Genomic DNA, 18,276 nt, shown 5'->3' with positions numbered 1-18,276 from the left:
GAGGCGCTGAAAATCTGAAGAAACCAAAATAATACGAAACCTTTTAATAAAGATCGACTCCTTCTTATTCGTATGGAGTTTTGCTTTGCTTTAAACACGCAAAATGTTGTATTCAAAGCTTTGCAAAAACCTGAAGAAAATGGCTATGAGAGGGTTTTCCCTCTCTTGTAAAATTGAAAAAAATGGATTTAGCAATCTTGCGCTCAAAGCTAGTGATATTTAGAAAATTTTCGGGTATGCAATTTTGTAGGCCATGACAATTTTTTGAAGTTTGATTAATTTTTTGGAAATTTGTGCAAGCTTTTGAACTTTTATTTATGTGGTTTCTGTTATATTTTGAATTTTATTTTAAATGAAAACTACATATTAAAAATAAATAAACAAACATAAGGTGCAAAAAATTTAATTTTGATTGTCGTAAGCGTCATACGTTCGTGCGTAACATATGTACGACAATCTTTTACCCAGGAGACGATATGTACATACATATGTACATATATAGTAACTTTTAATTATAATAATATTAAATATAAGCTCAATTAAATTAAGTATATTTATATTTACATACATATATATATTTAATGTAACGAGAAATCGATGAAAAAATTTAACGCTGCAAATCCTACTTACATATATTTACATACATATGTATGTAAATATAAGAAAAATTTTAAATTCATATATGTAATTTGTACGAATATGAAAGGAAATATTTATAAACATGCAAAATAAGAATTGGAGGCATAGACGCCTTAAATAATTTTTTTTATACCCAGTACCTGCGCTTTCACTTGGAAGCGAGTTTACTGTAACACTCGCCTTGCATGACCCTACCTACATAAACACGCATATACCCACTATGTATGTATGTATGTACATGGGCAAAGATGCAAGGTTTATTCAAATGTATATTTACCATTTAATACTATTCGAATCAAATTATATCGATCTAACATGGTTCACATGGTAACCATATATAAATTGTTCATCTATATCGGCCTACAAATATTTTGAAATCTACAACCAATGACTTTAGTCGCATTTGAAATCTTTGTCGGAACGTATTTATTTTAAGTAAATTGTTTAGCGGAAGTAAGTGCTTGCAAATTATATTATATTGAACAAAAGAATCTTAAATGATTTTTTGTTAATCAAAATAATAACTTTTTACTTTTTCAACTTTTAATATACTAAATGTAATTATTAACATTACAGCAAAACTAAACCATGTGTGATTCAGCTTGTCATTTGTATTGTTTGCATGACTCATGCTACTGTCATTCAAGTCTACATTCATGCTGCAGTCATTACAAATACTACAGATGTTACTGTCGCACATACCATCGTTCGTGCTGCTGCTATTTGTGGAGAAGAAAATGCTACTTACTTTAAAAATCGAGCGCAGTTTCATTTTTCGAGAGATCACTGTTGATAGAACTAATTTTAAGGCGTAAATCATATTTATAATAGCATCATTGTATTCCTCTTAAGTGTTCATAAGTTACTGAATTAAATAAATTAATAAAAATGGCCACCACTATTTTGAACGTAATAATTTAGATTTTAACTATTGATTGAAAATTTCGTGAAGTTTTAAAACGCGAGTTTTAAAATTTTCAATCAAGTTAATATTTAAAAAATTTTCACACCAAAAAATACACTGTGCAAAAGTTTTTACTTAAGAGCGTGTCAGACGTGGCAATGCAATGTATTTCGAAAAGGCTGAAAATTTTAGAAATGTAACCTAGAGTTTACACCGGACAATATTGTCCTAAGTAAGAGGGCAGTTACATTAGCAATCACACCTTACATGTAAAGTGTCCTTCAAAAGCGGTTTTTCATTTCCGAAAACCGAATTGCAGGAAAGGAAAGGAAAACGCTTTTCAGTCGTAATTTTCAATTTACAGGTTAATTTATTAACTTATCAATTCAATTCCGACAAATAATTTGTTACGAGTATTATTGATATTTTATTCAAAATTTTCCTATATTATGCATGTCCGTTATGGCGATTCAGAAAAATATCTTTCCTCTTTTTTCCTCGGAACTATGCTCAAAACATTTGTTTTAGACGCCAAATTATAAGCCCTTAATATTAATGTTAAGAATGTCCACATCGCACTTTTCGATTTGCCATAAGAATAACAAAGGAAAAATTGTTTTTACTTCTGATTTTTATATTTAGTGAAAGATACGTTGTACTGTAAAGGTTTTGTAGAGAATTTAACGCTCTACAAAAAAGTTCTGAAGTCATTTTCCGATAAGTAAACTAGGTCAAAAGTTATTCGAGTTCAAATTTGACAGAATGGTGTATTTGACTTTGACCTCGAATAACTTTTGACCAAGTTGACTGATTGAAAAATGACTTCAGACCTTTTTGTAAAGCATTCAATTCTCTACAAAAATACAGTTACAAAAACAATTTGTCCTGTGCTATTCCTATGGGGGGAAATCGAAAAGTTCGATGCGGACTATCTTAATCAAGGCGGATTTATACAAGGTGATGTTGTTTCATCAGCTGTGAGTAGCGGGTGATTGTCAAAATTTTGTATTTCGCTAGTGAGTGAGTGAAAACGTGAGAGTGTTTGTATTTTCTGACAACCTTTTTCCGTCGGGGAAGAATAGCTAAAACTTGACAATGGCCCGCTCAAAGCAAAAACAAAATACAAGTAAAGGTTGTATTTGTTAAATCGATACCACCTTATATAAATTCGCCTTGATCTTAATATTAATATTAAAGGCTCATATTTTCTAAGACTTATTTTGGCGTCTAAACGAAATTTTTAAGCACGGTTCCGAGGAGAAAATTATAATTCTGAATCACCCTAATGTCCATGTAGCAAATAATTTTCAAAATCTATTTTCAAATTTATGAGCTGTGAAACTATGAAACCATTTAAAATCTTAATCATGAAATATTTACAAGTAGGATTTCATTCTTTTTCCTTTGGTCTGGTAGTGTGGCTTCATGATTGAATAATTAAAGGTTTGCTCATTAGTGACATTCGAGTTTGACACTCCCTTAGCTCCCTTACAAAAGCTTTGCACACACACGCGAACCCACACACTGTGCCTTGCTAAGGGAGCCGATTTTGTCAAGAGGGAGCGAGAAAACAGTTTCTTGAGCAAACCTTTTATTATTGAATCATGGTGTGGCTCAAGGTGTATTAAACAAGGTGGTGTTGGGGCGACAGCTGAGTTTTTCGCCGTGGAGGCCATTATGTCAAAATGATGTGTTTGTTGTAACTCATACCAATGACAGTATGGACATCAGCGTATAATTTGTTAGTGTAATTTTTTACTTATATACGGCCAACACCACCTTGTTAAATACGCCTTGGTGTGGCTTATATTTTTTTCAATCTACAATCATTAAAAAAAAAATTGATTTCACACAGTAAGGTGGCAAACACCTGAATGAAAAACTGAGAATGCTGAAGTAAACAGAATTCAATACTGAATTAGCTTCCAGATGAATGAACACTTTGCTATGTGTGCATTCTCTAATTCAGTTCCAATCAAATTTTATACACTAAGAAAAATGTGTAAGTTTAGATGATGGAATAATGAGGTGTATGAACTTTAAACGATATTGACATAGTGTCGCGTATCAATGCACAGCGGCCACGCGGGCTAAGCCATGTCCTACGAATGAATGGTTGTGATTGGACTCCTCCACGCATGAAACGCAACTTGATTCACATGAACATATTGTACAAATTTATAGTTTTGGTTGTTTAAAAACTGAGTGCAAAATGTTCCAAGACAATTAGTATCTATAATTTTTTTTCTTTTAAAGATTGGAAAATCTGCAGAGAAATAATCAAGCATAACAACCATCGAATGATAGCAGCTTTTATCATTCAGTCCATGGTTTATCCACATACATATAATGTCCTTTTTTAAAATACATTGTGCCCATTTTCGCGAGGCCACCCTTTATGATCAGTTTTTATTTGTAAAAAACGATGTTTTCATTTCCCAATACCAGGCGCTCATGCATGTGAAGTAACAAGTTTTCTATTTCTACGTACAAAATTGTTTGTATAAATTTTTAAATTTCCAAAAATCTACTGTGTTAAGTTCAAAGGCTTCTACAAAAAAAAAATTTATTTAAAAGTTCTACAAACAAATTTATACGTATAGAAAGCTTGCTACCATGATAAAAATATAGCAAGGTAGAACCGTTCTCTCAATTTGTCGGCCATGATTTTTTTTTTGAAGTTTGCCAACATTTTAAAATCATATAAAACTGAAAAGAAAAAAATGAAATTGTTCGAAATTGTTGTTGCTTGAGATTGAAAATGAAATTGTGTGTGTGAGTTTGTGAGTAAATTTAAAAATTAAATTGCTTGGAAACGTCAAGAATTTGAAAAATTCCTCTCAGCGGTTCTACCTTACTATATTTTTATCATGCTTGCTACTTCATATGTATGTATGAGCGCCTGGTATTGAGAAATAAAAATATCTTTGTATAAATAAAAATTTAGTTCGTTAAATAAAATTGACCGCAAGTTTCCTTCAAAAACATGCATTATCCAAAGCTGGTACGTACTTCTGGTCATAGGTAATGCTTTACCAAATTGTAGCAGTAGTAGAAAAGCAGAAGTAAAACGACTATTTTCTCCTATAAAGATTTTCTTCTAGTGGCAAGGCATATTTTTTCAGTGTTGTACTGAATGACCAAAACTGTTTGCATTCAACCAAAATTTACAATCACGATGATTGCGAATACTTTTGTTACATTCACATTCTATACTGAATTGGACTCTGCCATTCAATAACGCATTACGTTTGTTTTTGTTTCAAAATAATTTAAGCCACTCAGGAATGAGGTTTTTTTTTATTCAACCAAACAATCAAAATTTTGAAACGAGTGCCAAGTGAATTCAGAACCTACTGATTCAATCATTTTACAGCTCTGCTGTCCAGGAAACTTGCAAATTGGTAAGGGTATTATGTACGTACTTTTATGGATATACATACATATTTCTCTATCTGTCGTCCCTAAATTGGCGCATCAAGCGTCAAAAATTCCACCATAACGCGGCGCTAGCGCCGTGCAAATCGAATTTTCATTGTTCACATGTCGTTTTGTGTTAAAGTTGGTTGCAGAAGACGGAAAGAAAGAGAAATGTCAAAAGAGTGAAAGAGGAAACGAGAATAAAAACGGGAGGAAATGAGAAAACCTCTAAAATTACGCTGCGTTAATTTGGGGATAGCGCGCGTTGACACTCATTGACAATGGGAAAGCGCAACGCATAGCACTCCAATTTAGGGACGGCAGTATATGAGCGAATTCTCGGATCAAAGGTTTGTTCATGCTGAAAGCAACTTGTAGCAACTGTCTAGTAACTTACCTTCACACCTAGAAACTTTTATTACTGAAACTCATTTGGAAAAAGTGACAAAATTACCGTTCTGACAGTTCACACGTGGAAAAAAATTTCTCGTTCTCAAATTGAGTGCGAATCGCGTGGAAGTTATATTTCTCTAGTCTGACACCCTCCTTGGAAAGAAATTTATTTTACATATCACCCTATGAATTCGCCATTTTTTTATTAATATGAATCACACTGCACTGGTTCTCTTATTTAGTTTTGTTTCTGAAGTAACACTAAATATAGTTAATTAATTAAGAGTGAAGTCCATTTGTCGTATTTGTCAACATTTTTAATAAAGTTAGGCGTACACGAAAAATTACTATTTATATTGGAGTATTATGGTTTCACTGCAATTGAAACCGAATTTTCTCGCCCCAGGTTAGTAAATATATCTATACAAATTGCAAGCAAATACACAAAGTTGAAATGCTCAGAAAAAGTGGTGGCCTAAATTAATTGAGCTATAAATAAAAAATAGTTCTATGTAAAAGGGCTGAGTAATTTATGTGCAAATACCCCAACTAAGTAGATTAAGATACTATTATGATTATGCCTGAAAAGCGATCCGTAATGCTGTAGTACTACGGGGTTTTCGAACAGAATTATTGCAAACATATGTATATTGGTTCAAATTGTTTCGACTCATATGTATGCATATAAATAAGTGTGACACAGGGTATAACCCACATTTGTAATCGATAGCGAATACTTAGGGATTAGTTCCTAATTGTTCCTAGAAATTGGTTTAGTGTTAAATGCACCGTGTACAAATGTACACCTAGAAAATATTACCTCACCGTTTGCATCTAGCCTGTCGAAGCAATGGCAAAGTAGCTAAAGCGCACATATTTACCAAGATAATTGGTTTAGAGGCGCGCGTTAACAGAAAGATATCTTACTTTGAGCTATATATACTTTTAAATTACGTCTTTTTGGATTTGATGCTATCAAGCAAGATCCCGAATTCTATGTTTAGACTCATGTTATGGTTTAGAAATTGAAATTGTCCTTGCGAATTTTATCAGCAAATTTGTACTTTCTAATTTTTTTACAGATGTCGATGAAATAGGGACAAAAAAAGACGATTATGTTACCTCTAATCAAACGGAATCTTGTTTTGTATTCAATTCAAATCATTCTTTACCAATAATCGAACAGCGAAAACGTCTGCCAATTTATAAATATCGCAAAGATATTCTATATTGTTTGGAAAAAAATCAGGTTTTGATAGTTGTTGGCGAAACTGGTAGCGGAAAAAGTACTCAACTTCCACAGGTATACAATTGTTTAATGTAGACGTATGTATGTATATGTGTGCATATAAATTATGTGCAGTTTTTCTAGTTCATGTATTTATACATATTTATATTTGTATCGAAAATACAAAACTCAAATTTATTACCTTGACTTTGCCAATCTCTATATGACACAACTCGGCTTTTGGCGGACTTTCACCTTTGACTGCTTAAATCAGATAGCCGATAGTTTCGGTACCTATATCCCGATTCATGATTAGTAAATAATATTTAATTCGCCATTAGGAAACAGCATGGGACTATAGATGCTATATACATCTGTGGGTATGGCTGTATCTACTGAAGTAAAATAGTAAGCATATAATGCAAAGAGTAATTATCAAAATAAAACCTTTGTTTTTAAATTAATTATAAGCTTTTAGGAAGCTTAAAACCAATATGGGCTTAAAATATTTTTGTATCAAGCTCTTACATTGCACATTGATGTACGAGTAATAAACCACTTTGGACTTAATACTGTTGTTTTTGTAGCGGTTATATGAATAATAACATAGTACAAATTGCAGTTGTGTTCAAATATCAGAAATCCGTTATATTGAAAATTCAGTATTCCCCAGATTCATTTACAGCTTGTTTATTTGCTTGCATTTTTCCGATCACCTCTTTTTGTCTACATATGTTAAAGTGATATTACTTGCAGATTCACATTTCAACCATATTTGCTCGATCACACAACTGTTGTGACATGAACGTTTATTTGCAATGCTAATCGGAGCAATTCAATAGAAACAAAAAATTGTGAAGACATAACGCGAGAAATAAACTAATTTTAATTTTATTTTAATCACATAACAAACAAACCCACCAAAACACACAATCGACGGCAAAATGGTGGGTCCAAGCTCCCAAGTTAGTAAAGCGCTACTTTGCCTTCTGTTCCTGTTATTGGCATTTTATATTTTTATGGACATTCAATTATATTTACGTATAAAAAATTATCCAATCGAACGAGATTACCACTTGAACATAACAACACTAATAACAAATAATGTACTGGGTGGTGTAGCAACAACAGATTTGACAGTAATCAAATCAGTCGGTTATTACGAGCAACACCAATGGGTATCTTGTGATGTAAATCCACTTTGCCATGTGACTGTAAAAGCTGTGCTCCTCGATCATACAAATCATTATCTTTTTGCACCGCTAGCTACCATATTCGACAATGTCGTTGGCATTTCGCGCACCACATTCATCACAGCAAACATGATATCTTTCTTCCATGTGGGAGTGGCATGCATTGCAGGAAAGATGGTTTCATCCGACAGTTTGGGCTATCGCCGATTGGGTGTGGTACTCTTCCAATTCCGCACATTCCTTGATGACTTGGATGGCCATGTGGCTCGTGCCAAGAAGCATATACATGGAGAACGTTCGGAAGTTGGAACATCCGGTTATTATATTGATGGCCTTTGCGACGGTTTGGGTTGTATTGCACTACTTTTAGGTATTTTCTTTTATCTAAAAAATAATCCGCCACGTCGGGGTTACTCTCAAATACCAATGAGTGAATCAAAACTACCTGAACCAGTGACGAGACCCAAAATGAAATCTATGACACCGAAAATTGTCAAGAAAGTTTTAAGCTTCACAGGGCAGCTGCTTGTTAGCTCGACTGCTTGGAATCGCTACATCGCCGTATACCAAGACATGTTGGAGCGTAACGACGTAAAGCCAACGCAATTTATTCGTCAAAATATCACATTCAAGTCGGCATGGTTCTTGTGTGTGGCTTGGATGTGGCGCATAGTAAACGTACATTCTTTGCTTCATCTTGTGTTATTAAGTATATTCTGCGATAAATTGTGGGACTTCTTAAAGGCCATACAATATGTCGGTTACATCATATTAATAATTGTAATTTGTATCAGTGAAATGCATGTTATTGAGGCTCATAATTTCATTTTTAACACTATTGCTGGTAATAACACATCGTTCTGATTTCTAAATGTCGTGTTGTATAAAATGTGAACTGTTACTAAATCCGAAATATTTTATGTAAAATTTAATACTTTATATACAAAACTCACAATTCAACATAACATACATATGTATATTGCAAAAAAAGTAAACGAAGAACAAATTTGATTTTTAAATAAAAGCTAAATAAGTTATATATTTGTGTAAGCGTGCATTTTCATTTCAATTAAGCGCATGTTAAGGCACTTAAACTGTTGCCAGTCAGATGCCATAAATGAAATAATGACATCTTATTTGCGAAAATGGTCGTGTTTTTGTTCTTGGTTAATGATACATTCTCCCAGGTAGAGAATGTTTTTCCCAGCATTGACGTCGTGATTCTAGAATGTACGGCAGTTTGGACAAAACTGGTACCCGTGTGGCAAAGTTTGGTTGTTCTGAATTCATTAACCATCAGAATATCTGCATTAGAGGTTTACGCCGACAAGACAGAACAGGACAGGAAAAGTAAACGAAGAACAAATTTGATTTTCAAATAAAAGCTAAATAAGTTATATATTTCAATTAAGTATAGGGGAAATAACGCCTGAATTTCTAACTAATAAACATGCCCTCGTGGCCACGCAAACCTTAAACTTGGTACAGTTTTTTAATTAATAAACAAATTTTTATTTTTAATATAGTTTAAACCACACAAAAACTATTATAAACTTTATGCAGAATTTAGAAAAATGCATCAAATTAAAGTTTCAAATTAAAAAAAAAATTTAAGAAAATTTCGGAAATGCAGTTTAATATCACATTTAATTTTAGTATAATTAAGTGCAAGTTTGAAGTTGCTCAAAGCTGTTTCTATATTACTGAGTTGTTCATTTCCGAATAATACAAATAAGATTACCCGGTTTCTGACATCTCTAAATTTAAATCAATTATTGCTGTTAATTAAATTTTAATTTTAATAATTTTAATTCGTCTTTAAGTATCTATATGAATTGGGTTGGCATACAAAAGGCGTAATCGGTTTAACGCAGCCACGTCGCATATCCGCCATAACATTGGCCAACCGCGTAGCGCTGGAGAGAGGTGAAATCATTGGTGATACTGTGGGATTTGTAGTTAAATTTTTGGAAAAATGTTCCGATGCTACAGCAATAAAAGTGAGTACGCAATACCCTTAAGGAGCTAATCACTAATCATTTCATTTTTTTCTTTTTCTTTTAGTACATGACAGAGGGCATCCTACTGCGCGAACTTCTCACAGATCCTCTACTTATGCGTTATAGCGTTATTGTAATTGATGAAGCGCATGAACGCAGCTTAATAACCGACATAATCCTTGGTTTACTGAAGAAAATTGTTAGCAAGCGGCCAGCTCTCAAGTTGGTCATATCATCTGCCACAATTGATGCTGATGACTTTGCCGATTTTTTTAAAGCAAATTCCAGCATAATTCTATCTGTTGAAGGTAGATCCCATCCAATCGGCACATTCTATTTAAACAAACCTTGTGCAGACTATGTGAATGAAGCTGTCGAAACAGTGTGGAAGATACATAAGAAGGAAGCACAAGGCGATATTTTAGTATTTCTAACGGGTCAAGAAGAAGTAATGCAAGCTGTCAGTCTAACAAAGGACTACATGAGCTCTAACGATGACAGTACATTACAGCCGGTGCCGATGTATGGTTCGCTAACGCATAGGGAACAATTGAAGGTGTTCTTTGCAGCGGAGAAAGGCGTGCGGAAAGTGGTATATGCAACAAATATCGCTGAAACATCCATCACTATACCGGGTGTTGTTTATGGTAATTTTAACTTTTTGAAGCTAGTTTTAACCGACTTCAAAAAAAGGAGCAGTTTATCAATTCGTTGGAATAGCTATTTTATGTATGTTACCGGATAACTTTGGTCACCGTCAACCGTTTTCGTTAATTCTTTTTTATTTTAGTTTACTAACTAATAAACTTTATAAACTAACGTTACATTTTAATATGAGCGTTGAAGTCGGTTCTGTTTCTGTTTAAAAACATACTCTCATAATAGTAAATGGAATGTTTTCTTTTCAAGTGGTGGACTGTGGCTTTATGAAGTTAAAATGGTTCGATTCAGACAGCGCGACCGATCAATTGGTCGTGGTGCCCATCAGCAAAGCTACTGCTATTCAAAGAGCAGGACGTGCCGGCCGCACACGGTCTGGAAAAGTGTATCGCCTATTTACTGAGGAAGATTATGAAAAATTACCTGACAGATTTCCGCCTGAAATACGTCGCTGTGAATTGAGCGCAATGATTCTGGCACTGGCAGCACTGGGAATAAGTAATATTTTGAAATTCAATTTCCCTTCAGCCCCGCCCGCCAAAAACGTGTTGGCTGCATTAGAAACGCTGCACGCTCTAGGTAAGTATGTATGTAGATAAATACCATAGACTGCATCACTCCCCATATAAAAAAAATCGGTATTGTTTCTCCATTGGAGTTATAAAATCTATTATATTTTAAGACATCCACCAAAATATTTCGGAAAAATATTAAGATTTAAGAGATTTGAAATTTCCTCCAAAAATTTAGTTTTTTATGAATAAAAATAGTTTCTTAAAAATGGTTTTTAGAAAAAATCCCCTCAAATGACAAAACGGGTTAAGCTCAAAAAATTTGCATGAAAATATTTAAAAATAATTTAAAAAATTTCGAACGGAATTGTAATCAGATTTTTGATGCTGTTTTTTAACTTTTTTTCAAAGATTGGCATAAGAAAAACTTGAATAACTGAACCTAAACTCTTCCGATTTAGACTTGTTAGGTATCATTGGAAAGGTATTTTCTCACCCTTTTTATTTCTTTGTAATATGCCATTCATAGGATGAAAGAGAAAGGTAGGATGAACGAACATCATTCATAGTTGAATTAAGATGTGTTGGTATTTGAAAAAAAATGGGACACGAATGACTTTTTTGCACATAAATGAAAATAGTTGGAAAATACCTTTCTACCGAGATCCCATAAGTCTAAATCAGAATAGTTTTGGCCCAGTTATTTAAGTTTTCCGTAAATCAATCTTTGAAACAATTGAAAAACAGCATCAGAAATCTCATTATTACGATTCCGATCACTATTTACGATACGAAATAATAAATATTTGTATGCAGATTTTTTAAGCCTAATCTGTTTTTTCATCTGAGGGACTTTTTTCAAAAAGTTATTTAAGAAATTTTTTATTCATAAAAAACTCTATTTTTGGAGGTATTTTCAAATCGGTCCAGCTCCCTTAAATCTTAATATTTTTTCCAAAATATTTTAGTGGACGTCTTAAAATATAATAGTAGTAGTATAAATTAGTGCACAAATATAGTATTTTTTTTATGAAATTGTAAGTTTTTTTTTATTCGAGTCACGCGTTTGGGCGCAGCAGCCCAAAATCATTGTACAAATAACTAAACCATACCCAAAAAATTTACTAAAATTAAAGAACAAAAAAAATTTAAAACTTTAAAACAAGGTCTTCAAAAGAGTCACAACTCAAAATTTGGCACTTTTGAGATTATGCGCTAAAAATGTACACAGAGCTTTTATTTATCTTTCAGCAAAAGCTGGAACAAATTTTTGTTATAATTTGTTAGCAAAACGCAAGGTAAATTCGCCCTGCCCATATGATTATCATGTGCTAAGAAATGATGTTTCGCATTTTCTGACAAACGTATTATTTTGAGTTGTGACGGTGTGCGATATGTATGTATGTATATATTAGGGCTCATGATACCCGGGTAAGTCATCACTCGGGTCAAATCATCAGCCCTAGTATATACATATGTATGTATATGTACATATGTATGTAAAATCACTTACCAATCATTTTCAAAACACTTCATTCGTAATACCTGGGCTTGTTCGGAAACGCTCCAATTTAACTACATGCAGAGTGGAGATGTTGGGAATTTTTTTATTGAACTGAACTCATGCTCGATCAAAATTTCTAAGCAACATCACTCTGTAACTACCACAATGTACAAATCTGTACTAATGTACAAATCGTATGATACCGGCTTTATGCGGGTACGTATGTACATACATACATATGTATGTATATATTAATACAAGTGCGCACATATGTGCATTTTCGAAAATACTGGGCCAAGAATCTCAACCGGACGGAAACACACTCACGAATACGCTACCGATACGACGATATCATGGTCAGTACGACAGCATGATCAGTATTTCAGCGGAAGTCCTTCGGTGCATTCAACTGTTAACTGGTGCATCAAAAGATATAGCGGCGAAACACGAAAGGCAGTTCATTTATAAAATCGCGACCATCACGAAAACACTCCCATCTTCCCATTACAGCCCAACCACCAGCAGCAAGTTAATTGTTTACACTCAGTTTTTTATTTAATATTAATTTGTACACGCCCAAATGCGCATGAATTAGGCACTTAATTTGACCGCGACACAAATCAGCTCCTCGCTTTCAATTAAACAATTTACTAATATTTCTTCACAATTTTACTCCATTGCAAGAAGCACCTTACTATATTTGCAATGCAAAATATATTTTGCATTTTATTATTAAACATCTTTGCACAAAATCTCACTTTTTTTGCCCAGAAATTTTCATTCTGCAACAGACGCCAATTGACAACCAACTACCGTTACTGCAATCGACTTCATATGCATATGCATACATACACACGCACACACTTTCTTTCGATCGTTCAACTTTCGTTGACAATTCAATTGTCTCATCTCTCTGACGCGAACACTGCCGGAATTACTTTTAAGTTAATTTCCGTTTCCTACTCACTCTCACTCACACTCACTGCATTTAATGCAAAACTACAAACATCCTTTGCATACATGTGGATAATGCAGTACTTTGTGAATAACGCAGTGTGCAGTGTTTACTAATTGAATGTCGTACTAGTATAGCCGTCATCGATTCGCCAACAGTTAGGTCGGTGTTATGCAGACAAACTTTTGTTTGCCAAATTAAATGGCGGCTGCTTAGTTTGCTCGGAGGTGGTTATGTGGAGTTTGGCACAGGGTTGCATGTTCATTATGGTTTTCATGGCTATTGCCAACACGAAATGAGAATTTCAGATGTACATAACGCGCAAAATTTAAAATTTTTGTATATGACAACACCGATTTTGCTGCAGTTTGACCAAACAAAATTAGTTTGCTGTGAGAGTCGCCAAACTCGCTCTCTCCGAGTTTGCTGCAACAACAATTGCACGCAGTTTGCCAAACAAAATTTCTGCATAACACCGACCTTAGCAAGTGGCGAAACGAACGAATTCAATGAGGTACAACCAAACTCGCTATCGTCTATGCGTGTTGTTGCTTTCACATGCAAAATTGTTCGTTAAGCGGCAGGAACTCAAACATAGCAAGCAGCGAAGTGGCGAATCGATGACGGCTTATATTTCAGGAACCAAAAATACAAGATCACGCAGAAATGCGACCTCGTATTTGTAACTGGTTTTGAGAAAAAAGATTGTGAAAGCGGGTCCGTCAGCTGAGCATTTCTTTACATCACAAGCACCACTAATTTACACTTTTCTATAACTAGAGAAGAGTTAATTCAACACGTTTTAATGAATAATTAAATAAGAAGAACGAATAAACACGGTTCGATATGTAAATGGTGAGATACAAATGGCAATTCAATCGTAAAAAAGTATTTTTCCCGGCCGATTTCTCAGTCGAGAAAGACTGAGTTAGCGGCAAGGCACATTGAACAGGTAGTATCATTAGAGCAGCTGATTTGATTTTTTTTTCAAATTATTTGGTCTCGAAATAAACAAGCGAGGTTAGGTTGTTTTATTTGTTTCTTTCTCCAAAATTTTGGTATTTCTTAAATAAAAATTAACGAATCATTAAATATTGATGAATTTGCAAAATGTATTTATGAAAACTTTTTATATATACCTACGTACTAACCATCTTCAATTGCATCGGTTCCTGGTCCACTGCCCGGAAGAAAAGAATCACATATGCTAATCTAGGCAAAAAGCTACTTAGGTACCAAATTTTAAGCAAATCCGACCATAATAAGATTTTTTCGAATAAATCGGTTCCTGGTCCACTTCTCGGGAAAAATATTCTAATCCAGGCATAAGGCTACCTACGTACCGAATCTTAAGCAAATCGGACCATAAATACGATTTTTTCGAATAGATCGATCCCTGATGCACTTCCCGGAAAAAATGATCCTATATGCTAATCTAGGTAAAAAGCTACTTAGGTACCAAATTTTTTGCAAATCGGACCATAATAAGATTTTTTCAAATTAATCGGTCCTTGGTCCACCTACCGGAAAAAATTAAATTTTTGTTGGAATAAAACGTGGTGGTCGCTGAAAGTTATTTATGTACAAAATTTCATAAAAATCGGACCAGCCGTTCGCAAAATTACCTGTTACAAAAAAGGGACTTCTCTTTCTATAATTAGGGCTGGGTACTCAATGTCTGGTTAGCATTAATCTCCGGTTAAACATAGTTATCGACGTTACCGACTCCCTGCTATGGAGTCGAAGACGTCGATAACGATGTTTAACCGCAGACTAGTGTTAACCGGACATTGAGTAACCGGCCCTTAGTATAGATTAGGGCTGTGCGATTATTCGATTACTCGAGCAAGTTGGTTAATCAGTTATTCGGTTAATCAATTACTCGAGTAATCATGATTTTGATTACTCAAAACGATGATTAATCGAGTTACTTAAAAGATGATTACTCAAAAAAAAATTAATTTTGCTCGTTAAAAGAGCTTGCTTTGGAAAATGCTTATTTTCTTTTTACATTCTGTATAAGAAAAAAAAAATTCATTTAAATTTTTGGAAACAGAAACGTTGTTTTCAAACTTTCAAGGAACTTTAACTGCTTTATATGTAAACACTACTTTGAAATGTTGATTACTCACTTTACTCATAATGTTGATTAATCATAAAGCCAATTACTCAAATATTTTTGTTTTTGGTTAATCAAAAATCTTGAATACTCGAGTAACTGAACTTTTGAGTAATCATAATTTCCAATTAATCGAATAATTGAGTTATTTACTTTATGATTAATTAAAATTTTGAATAATCAATTAATCGCACAGCCCTAGTATAGATAGATAAAAAGCTTTCTTTTTTGAACATTTATTATAAGTTTATTTCTATAAGCTTATAACCTAGGGTCCATTTCGATTATAATACGCTAACTTTTATAAAAATAATCAACGTTTTGTAAACTTAAAGTAAGCTTGTATTGCAAACTTAAAAAAAGCTTTCGTTATTACGTTCAAATTGGCCCCATTTAACTTGTTAAATGGAAAAGAGGGTTTTTTAAAACACAATCGTCCACCTTGAACATTTGGAGTTAACTTTGACGGTTTTACGTTCAAATTGGCCCCATTTAACTTGTTAAATGGAAAAGATCGTTTTTTAAAACACAATCATCCGCCTTGAACATTTGGAGTTAACTTTGACGGTTTTTTGATTTCAAAGGAAAGTTAAAAAAATGATCAAAATCAAGTTTTTGTATTTCAATTTGTTTTGTGCGAATGACTGCTTCATGATATTAACGCATACGGAGTACTTAGAGACTTCAAAATGGTTAGTTCATATGAACTATTTATCTCTGCGCACGATGAGACCCGATGGGCAATAACTAATTACCGCCTTGGCCTCTGTTTTGGCGGGCAAACATGCATACAATTTTTATATTTTTTATTAGTTTTTAATTGTTAATATTTTTGAGAATATTCATTTTATGAGTGTTGGCGTATCAAATGAAAGCTTTTGGCTCTTTCTGATTGGCTGAAGCAGAAAGCTTTCTGATACAACTCTGCGCTGAAGTGGTTTTCAAACAGTTAAACAATTTAACTGATCAAACTGCATGCGATTTAACTTGTTTATAAAGACGTTTTGTTCATTTAACTGGTTCCAGCCCATTTAACATGTTTAACTCGTAAATTTGAACGTAATATAAGTTTATTAATTGCTCTCAATTCTTCTTTTTAGGGGCTATCGATAATGATGGAACTCTTACGAAACCGCTTGGCTATTTCATGGCCGAAATGCCACTTCCACCAATGCTCAGTAGAATGCTTTACATGTCAGTTTCCATGGGCTGCTCCGAAGAGATTCTTACTATAATTTCTATGCTTCAAGTGGAATCGGTTTTCGCCCAACCAGCCACCGGACAAGGCCAGATAAAGGCACGAGTAGCCAAACGTCACTTCGAAGTTGCCGAAGGCGATTTACTTACTTTACTAAATGTTTTCACGGCATTTGTTGAAAATGATCAGAGCAAACAATTTTGTCGTACATACTATTTAAACTATCGCAATCTCAACTGTGCATATGAATTGCGCGAACAATTGGTAAAACTTGCAAAGAAACATACAAACATTTCCTTGAAATCATGTGAAGGAAATGTAGAAACGATTTGTAAATGCATTACATCGGCATTTTTCCTCAATGCAGCATATCTTCATTATACAGGTGTCTATAAAAGAATACAAGGAGGTCTTGACTTATACATACATCCACTTTCAACGTTGTATACATTGCCACAACCACAATATATTATTTTCACAGAATTGGTTCATACGACAAAACTTTTTATGAGCAACGTAACTGTTATTCGCGAGGAATGGTTAGCTGAACTATCGTCGCATTACTATTACAAAACATCTGGATAAGCGCACTTAAACCGTTGCCAGTCAGATGACATCTCATTTGTGAAAATTGTCGTGTTCCAAATTTCCACAAAATTCCACAAAACATCTGGATAAAAATTTCATTAAATAAAAGCATTACTTATTAAATTCAAAAAGGGTATACTAATTTTATTCCCCAAATTTCTAATTTAGTCTCAAGTTTATCGCTGTCACTGTACTACCCAGCCAGCAAAATCATCGTAAACGTACTTTTTCGCTTGAAATCGTCGAGCGCCTGCGAACAGTCGTAAACGGATCGAAAAGGCATTCGTATGCGAATATTATATATTATAAAATATTGTGGTTCAAGGGAAATTTCCAACAGAATGACAATTTTTGCTTGTGCTGTCAAATTACTACAAGCCTCTTTCTTTTTTTACGAGCCTTTCTCTAACTATTCGCCGATCGATAATCCCTCGTAAAACATAATGTTCGTAAAATGTGCGTTTTCTTGCTCGCTGGGTATGCACAAATGTACATATGTGTGTATACAGCCGGATTTTGGACGGAAGCGTTTGCAGTTGACAAAATGTCGCCAGCCACATGTTTATAGCGTACGCGACATTTCCAATCTATATAACAGGCTTGAAGTATTTTTAAAGGAAAAAGCATGCCTAATCGCACTTAAACTGTTGCCAGTCAGATGTACATATTTTTCGCCATAAATGAAATAATGACATCTCATTTGTGAAAATTCTCGTGTTTTTGTTCTTGGTTAATGATACATTCTCTCAGGTAGAGAATGTTTTTCCCAGCATTGACGTCGCGATTCCAGCAAGTACGGCAGTTGGGACAAAACTGGTACCTGTGTGGCGATTTGGACGTCAAGTTTACGTTGTAACAATTTGCGCAAAGTTTGGTCGTTCTGCATTCATTAACCATCAGAATATCTGCATTAGAGGTTTACGCCGAGAGGCCTTGCGGCGGCGGCATGGTCAACTTCAAAAA

At 34.1% G+C, this 18,276-nt stretch overlaps 3 protein-coding genes across 3 annotated transcripts; all 3 read left to right on the top strand.

Moving 5' to 3' along the window:
• The first annotated feature begins 723 nt into the window (after nt 1-723).
• LOC118744708 lies at nt 724-1,555 on the top strand. Its single transcript, XM_036477917.1, has one exon. The coding sequence runs from the start codon at nt 1,228-1,230 to the stop codon at nt 1,390-1,392; it is 165 nt and encodes a 54-aa protein (XP_036333810.1). The 5' UTR covers nt 724-1,227; the 3' UTR covers nt 1,393-1,555.
• A 4,075-nt stretch (nt 1,556-5,630) lies between these two features.
• Nucleotides 5,631-8,828, top strand: LOC118744699 (ceramide phosphoethanolamine synthase). The gene is made up of 2 exons (XM_036477908.1): nt 5,631-5,762; nt 7,341-8,828. The coding sequence occupies exon 2, from the start codon at nt 7,529-7,531 to the stop codon at nt 8,639-8,641; it is 1,113 nt and encodes a 370-aa protein (XP_036333801.1). The 5' UTR covers nt 5,631-5,762; nt 7,341-7,528; the 3' UTR covers nt 8,642-8,828.
• On the top strand, nt 5,644-17,444 carry LOC118744693 (probable ATP-dependent RNA helicase DHX35). Its single transcript, XM_036477898.1, has 6 exons — nt 5,644-5,762; nt 6,439-6,659; nt 9,601-9,777; nt 9,842-10,424; nt 10,687-11,016; nt 16,628-17,444. Exons 1-6 carry the CDS (start codon nt 5,723-5,725, stop codon nt 17,308-17,310), a joined length of 2,034 nt encoding a protein of 677 aa, XP_036333791.1. The 5' UTR covers nt 5,644-5,722; the 3' UTR covers nt 17,311-17,444.
• Nucleotides 17,445-18,276: the final 832 nt, after the last annotated feature.

The sequence above is a fragment of the Rhagoletis pomonella genome, unplaced genomic scaffold (assembly GCF_013731165.1).
Source record: "Rhagoletis pomonella isolate Grant_MI unplaced genomic scaffold, Rhpom_1.0 Rhpom_scaffold_00008, whole genome shotgun sequence".
Lineage (NCBI taxonomy): Eukaryota > Metazoa > Arthropoda > Insecta > Diptera > Tephritidae > Rhagoletis > Rhagoletis pomonella.
The sequence above is the reverse complement of the archived record's forward strand: the minus strand, read 5'-3'. Positions and strand labels throughout refer to the sequence as shown.

What these genes read in the sequence shown, in the direction of transcription:
- LOC118744708 (XM_036477917.1), top strand. Translation starts at nt 1,228, where the DNA reads ATGTGTGATTCAGCTTGTCATTTGTATTGTTTGCATGACTCATGCTAC.
- LOC118744699 (XM_036477908.1), top strand. Translation starts at nt 7,529, where the DNA reads ATGGTGGGTCCAAGCTCCCAAGTTAGTAAAGCGCTACTTTGCCTTCTG.
- LOC118744693 (XM_036477898.1), top strand. Translation starts at nt 5,723, where the DNA reads ATGGTTTCACTGCAATTGAAACCGAATTTTCTCGCCCCAG. An exon ending in AAAGTACTCAACTTCCACAG is followed by an intron (nt 6,660 to 9,600) that starts GTATACAATTGT and finishes TTCGTCTTTAAG; the next exon opens with TATCTATATGAATTGGGTTG. An exon ending in AGAAACGCTGCACGCTCTAG is followed by an intron (nt 11,017 to 16,627) that starts GTAAGTATGTAT and finishes TCTTCTTTTTAG; the next exon opens with GGGCTATCGATAATGATGGA.